The sequence below is a fragment of the Trypanosoma cruzi genome, genomic scaffold (assembly GCF_000209065.1).
Source record: "Trypanosoma cruzi strain CL Brener 1047053516377 genomic scaffold, whole genome shotgun sequence".
NCBI classification, from domain to species: Eukaryota; Euglenozoa; class Kinetoplastea; order Trypanosomatida; family Trypanosomatidae; genus Trypanosoma; species Trypanosoma cruzi.
The window spans coordinates 171,455-183,615 of NW_001849500.1; the positions used below are offsets into that span (position 1 = coordinate 171,455).

General features: G+C 49.2%; 5 protein-coding genes across 5 annotated transcripts, besides 11 other annotated features; all 5 read left to right on the forward strand.

Moving 5' to 3' along the window:
* Positions 1-1,603: a sequence feature (heterozygous, Esmeraldo-like haplotype).
* Positions 245-282: a microsatellite.
* On the forward strand, positions 372-2,552 carry Tc00.1047053506251.10 (hypothetical protein, conserved; the record flags this gene model as incomplete). Its single annotated transcript, XM_808576.1, has 1 exon — positions 372-2,552. One exon carries the CDS (start codon positions 372-374, stop codon positions 2,550-2,552), a length of 2,181 nt encoding a protein of 726 aa, XP_813669.1.
* Positions 1,604-2,003: a sequence feature (areas merged during assembly that could not be assigned to a particular haplotype. This can correspond to areas where the two haplotypes were merged or to regions with more than two copies in the genome that were merged during assembly.).
* Positions 2,004-12,161: part of a sequence feature (heterozygous, Esmeraldo-like haplotype) that runs on past the window's edge.
* Tc00.1047053506251.20 (hypothetical protein, conserved) lies at positions 3,010-4,053 on the forward strand (the record flags this gene model as incomplete). The annotated part of the gene is made up of 1 exon (XM_808577.1): positions 3,010-4,053. One exon carries the CDS (start codon positions 3,010-3,012, stop codon positions 4,051-4,053), a length of 1,044 nt encoding a protein of 347 aa, XP_813670.1.
* Positions 4,074-4,174: a microsatellite.
* Tc00.1047053506251.30 (hypothetical protein, conserved) lies at positions 4,301-5,890 on the forward strand (the record flags this gene model as incomplete). The annotated part of the gene is made up of 1 exon (XM_808578.1): positions 4,301-5,890. One exon carries the CDS (start codon positions 4,301-4,303, stop codon positions 5,888-5,890), a length of 1,590 nt encoding a protein of 529 aa, XP_813671.1.
* Positions 6,170-6,206: a microsatellite.
* Positions 6,268-9,501, forward strand: Tc00.1047053506251.40 (uncharacterized protein; the record flags this gene model as incomplete). The annotated part of the gene is made up of 1 exon (XM_808579.1): positions 6,268-9,501. One exon carries the CDS (start codon positions 6,268-6,270, stop codon positions 9,499-9,501), a length of 3,234 nt encoding a protein of 1,077 aa, XP_813672.1.
* Positions 7,761-7,782: a microsatellite.
* Positions 9,624-9,659: a microsatellite.
* Positions 9,695-11,581, forward strand: Tc00.1047053506251.50 (ATPase, putative; the record flags this gene model as incomplete). The annotated part of the gene is made up of 1 exon (XM_808580.1): positions 9,695-11,581. The coding sequence occupies one exon, from the start codon at positions 9,695-9,697 to the stop codon at positions 11,579-11,581; it is 1,887 nt and encodes a 628-aa protein (XP_813673.1).
* Positions 11,743-11,766: a microsatellite.
* Positions 12,089-12,134: a microsatellite.
* Positions 12,140-12,161: part of a mobile genetic element that runs on past the window's edge.

The following is a 12,161-nucleotide window of genomic DNA, read 5'->3' on the forward strand; positions in this document are numbered from 1 at the left end:
GACTCCGCCGCTCGTGATGTATATGCGTCGGGCAAAGGAAACCGTCATGTTTTTAATCTTTTTTTTTTTTTTTTTTGTTTCTGAGAGGTGACTAAATATGACGGGGAAGGGTTGTTTCTTTTTTTTTTTTTTTTTGGTTTTGTTGCTGTTGGAAATGTGAGCTGACGAAGATGAGGAATTTTGCATTGGCATGACTTTTCTTCCCCTGTTGTCTTTTCACTTAATTTCTTTTTATACGTTTAACTTTTTTTTTTCTTCTTTTTTTTTTTTTTTTTTTTTTTTGTTGTTGTTGTTGTTCGGGTTCTCTTGTCGTACTCGGTTTGAATAGTGAGAAAGGGAGATTTTGTTTGTGTGTGTGTGTGTGCATTCCAATGAACGAGAAGACGGTGTACAACGCCCTGCCGAAGCTGCCGGGGTTCAGCTTCCCTGAGCTTCACCACCCGCCGAACCACTCGCGACGGCAATACTGCAGCATCCATGACGGCACCAGAGCCGTGCTCGATGCTCGTCCGATCCGTCGGAGGGACGGTGATGACGGCGAGGGAGGGGAGTGCGGTGGTTTGAGTCGCGCCAAGATTTTTGCAAAGTTCCCGGCATGGAACTCGATGGACGATAAAGTTCTTCGCTTCTTTGCGTACTACATGGAGCGCGTGGATGAGAGCATGGTGGAGCGAATGCGTGTTCGGAAGGTGAAGATTCACTTCTACCTCTGCGACGGAACCCTTGTCGTGGTAGAGACCCCTGCTGTCGCCAACAGTGGTCTTCCTGGCGGCACAATTGTCTCCCGTTGCAAAATCGATGGTGTGGACTTTTTCTCTTTTTACATCGGATCCACCATTCAGGTAAGAGGGGTGGAGTACACGCTTGTTGATTGTGATGCAGCCACGCGTGACTTTTGCGCGGCGATGGAGGTACCTCAGCCTGAACCCCTTGGCTACCCGGAGGATGCGTTCGAGGCCAGCGTCAAGGTTGTAAAGGCCCCCATGGATGAACTGCATGCCACGTTGCGACGCAACATGGAAATTGCGGCGGCAAATGCCACCGGAGCCCATGCCACTCTTCTTTCGCCAGAGGAGCGCATTAAAGCCCGCAACTTCTTCGAGCACGACCGGGAGGTACTACGTTTTTCCGCGGTCTGGGAGCAGCGACTTTTTAGATTGCAGTATTACATTGCAGACCAAACTGTTTCTGTCATGCTGGAACATGCGAGGAACGATGGGCGTGATCCTATCTCTGTCTTCATTCGGCGCACCCTTATTCCTAAAGATCCCAAGGCAGCGCTGCGAGATACAGAAACACTCAATCATCCGCTCGGAGCCCTTGTTGTGTATATCTCCGAGGAAGATTTGCGGACAGGAACAAAGATCAATTTATTCTCAAGAGAATTCTACATTTTTGACTGTGACAACTACACACGGGCTTACTACGAGGCGAAAGGCATTGCGCAGCCGTCTTTTCCAAAACCACCAACGGAAGCAGATATACTTGCCCCCAAGCCGAAATCACCGCCGCCAACGACAACGCAATTGCCTAGTATAAAGGGTGTCCAGGGCGCGTCGACGATGGTATTTGAGGATCATTCCAGTCATAAGGATCGCCTCAAACTTACTCGCTATACAAACGATGTGTTCCGTTTCGCCGCTCGACGTGTGAATCCAAGCCCAGAAGATGAAGGTCGAATGTTTGTCTTTTGCTACTACCTCGCCGACGATACGGTATCGCTTTTTGAGCTTGTTGTGGCAAATAGCGGGCATGTTGGTGGAAAATGCTTTGCCCGTGCCGTTGTCCCTGAGATAAATGAGCCTGGAAAACTGTGTGTGGGGGCCAGAGTGAAACTGGCGGGGGTGACTTATGAGCTCATCGAGATGGATGAGCGAACCAAGCGATACATTGCGATGGGAATGCCTCTCATGGATGAGGACTATTTCCGCACCCAGGAACTCGTTCATCGTGTGCGAAATGTCATTCTTCAGCGCTTCTCAAGTGTGACCGATGTCTTCCGATGTTTTAAATCCACGGTGGATGGATTGAACAAGGAAGATGTGAAGGGACTCTTTCTGGAGTGTGGCACTCGACTGGACGCAGCCGAACTGGATCGTGTTATGGCAAGGCTGGATCAGGACAATGACGGAATTGTCAATTTATCGGAACTTACGGAAAATCTTTTGCTGCTGCAGTTTGTTTCCGATTTTGTTCCAAAGAATGAAACTTTTAGAAGCATCGAAAAGGGTCCTCTCCGCTCGTTCCGAAACCTTGAGGCGAGCAGGACGGCAACGAGGGAAGCGGATGAGGCTCTGCGGAAGTTAATCTCGAAAAGCGAAGCCCGTCGGATTCTTCTTATTCGGGCATTCAGGATAACCTCAAACAGCACATACGACGGTCATCTCAGCGTTGAGGATTTCAGGCGAACCCTGAAAGATCGAATGAATTTTTCACTGACCGATAGCGAGGTGGAGAGCCTTGTCTACAAATTTTATTATTCCCCAGGGCTGGAGGATTGGACCGCGCGTCGTTTGCCAGTCAAAGAGATTCAGCGCCTTATTATGTGTTAGAGCTTTTGCGAGAAGTTGTCTGGTTTCTTCTTGCGGTGAGTGTGTATGTATGCGTGCAGTGTTGCCCCCTGACATGTATGACGGCGTGGGAGACATTTTCTTCCGTGCCAATAGTTGACTCATGTAAACGAGACAAAAAGAAAAGGGTTTACCGAATGAATTAGCATGTAAATCGGCGAAGAAAAGTTGGGAAGACGAGGAGAGGGAAGACCCTCGTAGAAATGCGTTCTCCTATCCCTCTTTCTTTTTCCTTCTATTTTCCCTTTGCGTGTATTTGTTGTTGCTGTGCGCGTCGTTGAAAGGGGTTTATTCCAATGTCATTTTGCGTTTGTACATGCATTTTTCTCCCCCCATTTCCTCTTTATTCTCTGCATATGTGTGTATCAAAATGTTATGTCGATCTTTTTCATACCTCCCCGAGGATTGTAGTATCAGGCGCTGTAGAGAATACAAGGGAATGAGCAAAGTGGATTTTGTGGCCGATAAGCCGCGACCGCTGGAAGACTTTATCGCCGTGACAGGCCTTAAGTTTTGGCATGCAAAGAAGTGTTTTGAGCGTTTCGGTGGATATGCGCCGGCGTTGGCCTCTTTTGCTCAATCATATCCCTCATTGCCAAAGAATTACTTTGATCGACGTCAAGTTCTGAGGGCAACTAAGTCTCGAATCAACAAAGAGTTGGAACTCATCTACAGGCGGGCACGGTGGATTAGGAATCAGTTGGGGGAAAATGTGGAAAGGGTCTGGGCTGTGTACTACACCTATCCTACATTATCCACGGAATCTCGTTTTGCCGCATTGCCTAAAAAGTGCTTGAGAAATGTACGATACCGTGAGCCTTCTCACTTCACTGGACCGTTTTTTGAAATGCCTACTTTTTGGGAGGCGGAGATGGGGGGAGAAGCGTTTTTTATTTATTTTGACAAAGAGGTTTTTGAGCGCAGTAGATTTGCCTTGCGCGAAAAGTTGGAACAGTGGGTATCTACGGCGGTGTTGCATCGGGGTGCTGTTCGGTATCTTGACGCTCATGATCTGGACGAGAAGACGGTCCGTTTGATTATCAACGATGCGAATAAAACTTTTGTCCATCCTGACCACCGCAATAAATTTGTGGCTTTTCTTGCCGCCATGTACAATGAACTTGAGATATATGAGCAGTCCATGAGTTTCCTGTCTGGACTTTTTATGCTGGTTCTAACTGAGGAGGAAACCGCCTCGGTGCTTCGTTTTCTATTGAATGTAAAAATGCCTTCTCATTGGTCAATGGATGTTGTGGCTTTTTCGAGTGCCGCCGTCCTTGTAGAAAATTTTCTCCAGGTGCCTTTCTTGGAAGGAAAATCGGTTCGAACGGGCGAATATGCCAACTTGCACTCTCGTTTGCAGTCGATTATGAATATTCTTTGCGTAAATGTAGTAAACGTGAACGAGCTTTTTGGTTTTTTGGGACTTCTCATCAAGGAGAACCCGACTGTGTCTTTTTCCGGGAATCGTGTAAGTTTATAGTTTTTTTTTTTTTTTTTTTTTTGTTGTTGTTGTTTTGTTTTTTTCGGGGTGTGTTTTTGTTTTTTTATTTTTGTTGGTTTTGGTGATATCTATTTTGTTGTTGTTGTTGTTGTTGTTGTTGATTTTGATGCCATGCGCGATTTATTTTTTATGCTCTTTCTTCCCGTTGGGTCCTGCAGGGAAATTTTTAAAGGTGCGGACGAGGGATACACGGAGAGAAACGGAAGAAAAAAAAGGAAGGAGGGGAATGAGCAAAGTGGATTTTGTGGCCGATAAGCCGCGACCGCTGGAAGACTTTATCGCCGTGACAGGCCTTAAATTGGGGCATGCGAAGGAATGTTTTGAGCGTTTCGGTGGATATGCGCCGGCGTTGGCCTCGTTTGCTCAATCATATCCCTCATTGCCGACGGATTACTTCGAGGAAGTGGGGAGGGTGGAAAAGAACGCGGAGGTCATTAACGCCGAGCTGAAACTCATCTACAGGCGGGCACGGGAAATCAAGAGTCAGTCTGGCAAGGAAGACGAGGGTGTCTGGGCCGTTTACTACACGAGGCCGCCAACCCCGGAGTCCAAGCCACAGAATTTCAATGCCAGCAGTGCCGAGAAGGCGCCGAAACCGTTTGGGTCCTTTTTTAGTTTCACCAGCACCACGAGCGCTGCACCGCCACCCGGCCCGGTGAATTTTGGTTTTGGAGCCCAGCCTGCGCCTTCATCCTCTGAGGCCGCCCCCGTTTCTACCACATTTGGCGGCTTTGGTCAGAAAAAGACGACGGAGGAGAAGAAAAAGACACCAAATAATGAAAGGGCGGTAAAGTACTGCGAAGCCACACATTTCACTGGGCCTCTTTTTGACATGCCTCTTTTCTGGCGGGAGGAGGTGGAGGGGCGCTGTCCGTTGTTGAATCTTGACAAGGGATTCCTTGAGGAGAACCGCGATGTCCTGCGCAAGAGACTAGAGAAATGGGTGAAGAAGGCTGAATTCTTCGTGAAACCTGTCCAATACCTGGAGGTTGATGATGAGGATGAAGAGACTATTCGTGTAATTATCAAAGATGCGGACCGTACCTTTTTCCATCCTGAGCACCGCAATAAATTTGTGAATTTTCTTACTGCTATGCATAATGAATTTAACGCATATGGACAAGCCATGAGTTACCTAGCTGGGCTTTGTTTGCTGGTTCTAAGTGAGGAGGAAACTGCCGCGGTACTTCGGTATGTGGCAAATGTTCATATTCCGGGGCACTGGGCGGCCGAGGCTGTTGGCTTTTCGACCACTGCCTGGGTTGTGGAGGGCTTTATGAAGCGAAAGTTTCCTGATGTGGCGAAGCATCTTGAGGAGCTGAAGTTGTGGCCTGACACATACCTTCAAAAGGTTCTTACTGGTCTTTGCATCCACGTCCTTGATTTTAAAGATCTCTTTTTATTCCTGGACCTTTTCATGGATGGCGGAGTGAAGTTTCTCATCAAATATTGTCTTGCGATTGTGGAGCACTTTCGCAGTGATCTCCTCCGCATTAAATCCGCGACGGCTGCAAATGAAGTGTATGAAATCATGCGACTTGACGCCAAAGTTGCCGATTCTCACGATGTGAAAGCTATTCTCCGGCGTGCGCCGTTAATTGACCTTGGAGCGGAGGGGGATTTGATTGACATCTTGCGCATGGAAGCGTACAACACCCATGTTGCGCCTCGACTGCAAAGAGCCCCGAAGACTGAGGCGTTTGAACCCTGTGCCGTGTGTAATGAACGAAAGCCGATATGGTGGAATGACGATCTTGGGGCGGTGTGCACGGAATGTAGGGATGCGGCTCCGGAACTTACTTATACCAAATACTAAACACGAATAGAATGAATAACAGATGCATAAATTTAAAAAAGAGAAGGGAAAAGATATATAGGTGAGAAAGCATATATATTATACTTAGTTGCATTTGCATGCGTTATTTTTGTTTGTGTGGCGCAAACATGCATAAAAACTTGGATGATGGAACAGGATGAGAGAATGGCGATGCAGAACTACTTGTCTCCAGAAGATTTTGTTAGTCGAAGAATGGGAGAGCTCTTAATAATCATTCGGTTTATTTATTTACTTCTGGGGATCTGCTGCTTTTCATTGTTTTTTTTTTTTTTTTTGTTGGTTTTTTTCTTTTTTTGTTGTTGTTGTTGGGTGTGTGTGGCGATCTAATTGCACCAGCGCGTTTTTATGGCGTTTCAATGGATCAGCTGAATGTGTCTGCATCCATCTTGTGGAGCAACGCAAGGCATGACTTGTTTCCGGCTGACGTGGTGCTCGGGGATGTTGCCGTTGTCGCAAGTGCCCCGGCCACGATTCAGTTCTTGGGAAACAGTGAAGTGTCTTTTGAGGGTGGCATGGCGCTCGTGGAGAGTTGTTGCACCGAGAGGAATTCACAGATGTTTCTTCTTGTGTTCACAGAAAGCGATATGAGCCTGGCGCGCATATTTATGGCCGTCCAATCCTGCGACATCGTCGCCCACGTGGAACCGCTGGAGGGATTACGTTCGTTGGCTCTCTGTGTCGACATGGATGGCCAGCTGAGGTACTTGGTAGTGGGCCCGCTGCCAACGTCAGCGATGATGGAGGCGTGTTTTGCGACCGGTAGCAGTGCGAAAAGTGAGTCTGAAATCGCAGACCCGTCAACTCGTTATCCTCTCGGCTACGAGAGTTCCGTCCGCGTGGATTTGCCGCGGGTTGTTGACGGCAGTAGCTCTTGTGTAACGGCTGAAGGGTGCCGCAACTGCAGAGGCGGCAGCAACGCGGGCGATGTTGTGAAGATTTCCGTTGGACTCCTGAGAGACAAAGTGCTCAGCGTGCTTTCCGCCCAAAGGCCACATCTTTTTGAGTTCCCATGGAACGTTAGCAAAGGCATGATGACGTGGTTGAAAAGGCGAGAGGTGCTGGAGGCGCTCAGTCCGCCCTCACTCGGCCGTGCAGTATACCTTATTGCTGGTCACTGCACCTTTTTTGCATCGTCAGAGGCGGCCTGCAATGCAACCGCCTGTCACGCATCAGACAGAAGACCAATTGGAGCGTTGCGGGGCCTCGTTGCCGTGATTCGCAATGCCCTTGTGTTACTTCCGCTGGAAACAAACTGTGGCACATCTCCGGGTACACTTGTGGTGCGCTGGAATCAACTACTTGGGTACCAGGCCAGCGATGTCCTGAAATGCACGAGGGTATTTCACGTGGCGATGAGTGACGGATGGAAAAAACACGATCGAAGTGCATTTTTGCCCTGCGGAATATGGCTTTCGATAATTTTTCCCTCGTGGAGTGACTGTAACGCCATGGAGTATGCGTTGCGCACGGCCTACATCTCGGCGACGGGCAACGAATGTCGCGTCCTTGAGCGGGGAAAAAATGTCACTGTGGGGGACGCGGAGGTGTGGGGAGGCGTCTGGCCGCCATCACTGAAGGGGACGACAAGTGCAAAGTGTAACTTTTCCTCAACAATGATGATGATGGAGCCAGGATCAGCCGTGACGACCCGGCGTAATTTGACGAGGAAGACGGAGCTTATGCCACCATCACCTAAGACAACAACAGATTTGGTGGTTGATTGTGACGGTCGTGGGGAGGCTTGCATTTCAAGCGCGGGTTTTGTTTGGGTGCTCATACATCAAACGCCTTCTGTTTTGCTGCTTGTTGATCATGTTGCCTGTCGAAGTATGACAGCAACTGCTGCTTCTGGTGGTGGTGGTGGTGGTGGTAGAAATCCATCGGAAATTGCGGATCTTTTTATTGACACATTCACAGAGCTGCGTTCAACTCCCACGCCTGGAGGGATCGTTGGAAATGGCGTTCACATATCGTTGGTTCATGCTGCTATTTGTGCTGAGTGCACTTTGCGACGCCTTCCACCTGCATCAATGGAACCATGTCTTTGCTGTGGTTCAGTGACAAAGCCGGTTCTTTTGTCACCTTTATCATCACTGGCCATTGAGAGCCATGAGACGATCGAGAATTTCTTTCCGATGGTAATGTCGCCTATGTGCGCAGTGATCATTGTGAGGTTTATAATGGAGCACACTAGCGAGGCTTGGGATGCCGTATGCGAGCAAGTTTCGCCGGCGAGAGAGATGGCCGTGAATTTCTCGGAACACATTATCCCCAACTTACTTATTGCGTTGGACGCAATGCCGGAATTCCCTTTCATTTTGACATTTGTATTCAAAAACTTTTTTATGCGTCTTCCTCCGTTGCCTCACATTCACGATTCTTGCGAAGAGGGTTCAGCGAAGTCGCAAGCCGCGGCGCTTCATCTTGTGGTGCAGCTGTACTTTACTGGGTTGTACCTTCATGCGCGGGAGACATACGGTTTGGGACTTCGAACTGGGAATCTCTGGGAGGCCTTTCACTCTCTGCTGAAATGGTGCGGAAATGTCATTGAGGCAGTGTTGCTGGGAGAAGAAAATGACATCCGCAGTGTGAATGTACCGGAGGAGACCATGCGGAGGGCGTTGACGGTGAGGGATCCGCCAGCGGATCACCCCTTGCGCCGCCTGGAGTCACTGTGGATTGAGCATGCACCCAGCATGATCACAGCCTCCCTTGCTCTTACTGCTGGGGGAGGTGCTATCGACGATGAGGCGGCGATCCATCCACTGGCAGACGCAGCCGACGCGGCAGAACGTGGTCAAGCGAAGAATTTGCAGAAGGGTCCCACAAAACCATCTGCCCGCCAGCCCACAGAATATTTATCGTTGGGTCCTTTTTGTATGCCTCCAGCATCAGGAAATGAAATCTTTTTTGCAGACCGAAAGCGGAGCCTGCGACGGGGGGAGAGAAAACAGGAATTAATGAATGAAGCCTCCGTGCAGGTGTGTCACTTATCGTCCCATGCGGATCTTCCTCCTGCCGCGGCGCAAGAAGGGGTGCAACATCAGAATCAACACCGGTGTTATTATCCGCGTTATGGAACAGAAACAGTTGAGGCGTCTGTGCAGACGGTGCGTACTTCCTCACAAGAAGAGGCGTTGTTGCGCTCTCACCTGCAACTGCAAACAAAGGTGCGCTACCTTGAGCGGGTGTGTGCCGACCAGCGGCCGACCTCCTCGGCAACATTAAGTATGCCACTAGCGGCAGATGTATCTGTACCATTTCATTACTTGAAGGCGTATCGTTCGCATCTTGAACACGTAACCGCGTTAGAACAGCGGATCGATGAACTGAAGAGGCTCTCTGATGAGCGGCAAGATGAGTTGTTCGCTGTGCAGAAGGAAAACTTTGCTTTGAAAAAGGCGTTGTGCGAGGCGACATCCCCTTCGGGGAATCAACCGGCGCCTTTTCATGTCGCATATTTGATGCTTTGTAAAGAAGCTTCACAATTTATGATGGAGCGTGAGGAGCACGAGCGGGACACGATTATTTTCTCTGAGTGTAAAGAGAGGACGGCGCTGTTGTTCTCCCTTCTGCGTAGTTTCTCATGAGAGACGAGAAAAAAAAAGAATGAGGAAATATTGATGGATTTTTTTTTTTTGTGTGTGTGTGTGCCAGGGCCTCAAGTACTCGGGTATATTTGGGGTTTGCTTTTCCTGCGTCGAGGTGAATATTTTTTTTTTTTTTTTTTTTTTTTCATTTTTATTTTCATTCAATGGATAATGGCATTGGCAAGGTGGCAACATGCAGCATGGAATATCGACTGAATTTGCACTCACATCTTTAACGAAGCCGCAATCGTCTCATATTTCATCCTTTTTGTTTGCAGAGGAGCTTCTCTGTGGTGTCCTTCTTCACTGGCCTCACTGCTCCCAGCCTGCGTCGTTGCTGTTATGTGGGCCATCTGGCAATGGAAAAAGCCATGTTGTGTGCAGGGCGCTTCAGCGTGCCCGCGGTGCCACAAGTCGGCGACGTGTGCTTGCTGTCACCCCACAACTTGCTTTATCTCTCTCGCGACGGCATGTAGACGGAAGCACAGCCCTCAGGGAATTCGTTCGTCACTCAATTCGCGGTGCTGTGGCTTGCCCCGTTAGTCATCATTCTGGGGATGAGGATGGAGACGCGGCTGTGATTGTTGTGCTTGATCACATGGAATTGTTCATCACCGCTTCGGATAACGCCGCTGGGTGGATACGTGGCGACAGATCGTCGTCCGAGCAGTCGCACTCCACTGCCCCGCACCATCCGGTCGTTCTGGCTGAATTATACGATATTATCCGCGGGCGTGAGCTCTTTGACAAAGATGAACTCCGGCTTATGCATTTAAATACGGTGCTTTTTGTGACGTTGTTCAGTGGCGCATGGGAAGATATTGATCCGTTTGCCCGCGCAAAGTTATTCGATGCATATGTTCCGTTGGAAACACCATTGGAAGAGGAAAGGTTTGCGTTCTTCCGTACTCACACCAAATATCCATTGCTTTGGTGTCGGGCGATTGCCGCACGCAGTGGAGGAATTCCTTACAGGGGTTTGAAGGAGATTGTCGAGCACATGGAGGATGTCATGCATAACGCAACACCAGCGGAACACTATAACCAGATGTCCGTGCGCAAGGATGAGGCAGTTGACGACGCAGCGCACAATTCCGACTCTGAGACGGAAGCAGTGGCAGCGATCTTTTCACTTCGCGCAGTTCGAGCATTCGGCACAAGCGGCTCTATTGCGGCACAGGAGTACCGCCAAAGTGCTGGTTATGTTGACGTGCAGGAGACACGGTGGCAAGATATTGCTGGGCTTGAGTCCGTCAAGGAAACGTTACACCGGCTTGTTCTGCGTCCGCTGCATTCCTCCAAGTTACACCGTCGTTTTGGCATTCGACCCTCCACGGGTGTTCTGCTCTATGGTCCTCCAGGCACCGGGAAAACAATGCTCGCACGTGCCATGGCCACAGAGCTGAACGCCTCCTTTATCTATATAGACCTACCGCAGCTGATTCAGGCCGAGGTCGGCCAATCGGAGAGAAGACTGCGCGGTTTTTTTGATGCGGCACGTGAACGCAGTCCTTCCGTGATGTTTATCGACGAACTGCAGGCCGCATTTGGAACGCGGCGTGCGCCACAAGGCTGCTTGGGTTCAACGCACGACATGCGGCTTGTTACCCAGTTTTTGCACCTGCTGGACAAGGCTCAGGAGGACGAGGAGCACTTCACACTCTTCGTTGGTGCAACGAATGTCAAAGAAATGCTTGACGAGGCGGTGCTGCGCGCTGGGCGTCTTGATACGCTCGTCGAGGTGACTCTTCCGGATGAGACAGCCCGGCGTTCCATGGTGCAGCGCGCCGTGTACGGTGAGTGGGCGGCGTGGTTTCCCGCAAATGAGGTGGCATCACAGCAGGCGTTGGTTTGTGCCTTTATAAAAGGGACGGTGGGGTTTAGCGGAGCAGAACTGCGCCATGCGATGAACGTGTTTTCTCTTCAGTTTATTCGTCTTGCAAGCACGACGACGAGAAGCGGCAGCGCGGAATTCTTTCAGAAGCTGCAAGATATGATGATTCAAAAAGAGACGCACAGTCTAAGCACTTACGCGCAAGACGCCCTGACGCGCGCGCTCACGAGAGCTGCACGGCCGTGAGTTGTAGCGATTCCGATCAGATGTGTTACTGACCTTAGAAAAACTGGAGGAACTTGGCTTCGCCCACGCATAAAAGAGAATAAATGGAACGTAAATAATCTTTTCTGTTTTATTTAAACCATGGACAGAAGGTGCGTTCTTTCATTTTGTTCAATTTACTCAAGAAAAAAAAAAAAAAAAAAAAACACAAGCATCACAGGCAAGAGCGCCCCAAATTTTAAACATAAATCACAAAAAAAACAAAAGCCAAATTGCCGTGACGACAAAAGCAAAAACACACACACACACAAAAAGCTCCTAGAATATTCACTTGGGCCACTGACCGGACCCCGCAGATGTCAATAGGATTCACACAAGACCGGAATGAGAAGGGGTGAATGGTGTGGGGACGGAGTTCGCCAAATCCTCGGTGAGCGCTTACACCAAGTGAGCGCATATTTATATATGCACATTATGGTGGCTACTATCGTAACTTGATCGCTCCATTCGGATTGGACGTGCATGTACATATATATATATATATATGTTTGTGCGTGTGTGTGTATGTATGTATTCACAACCTACAAAGTGGAAGACTTTG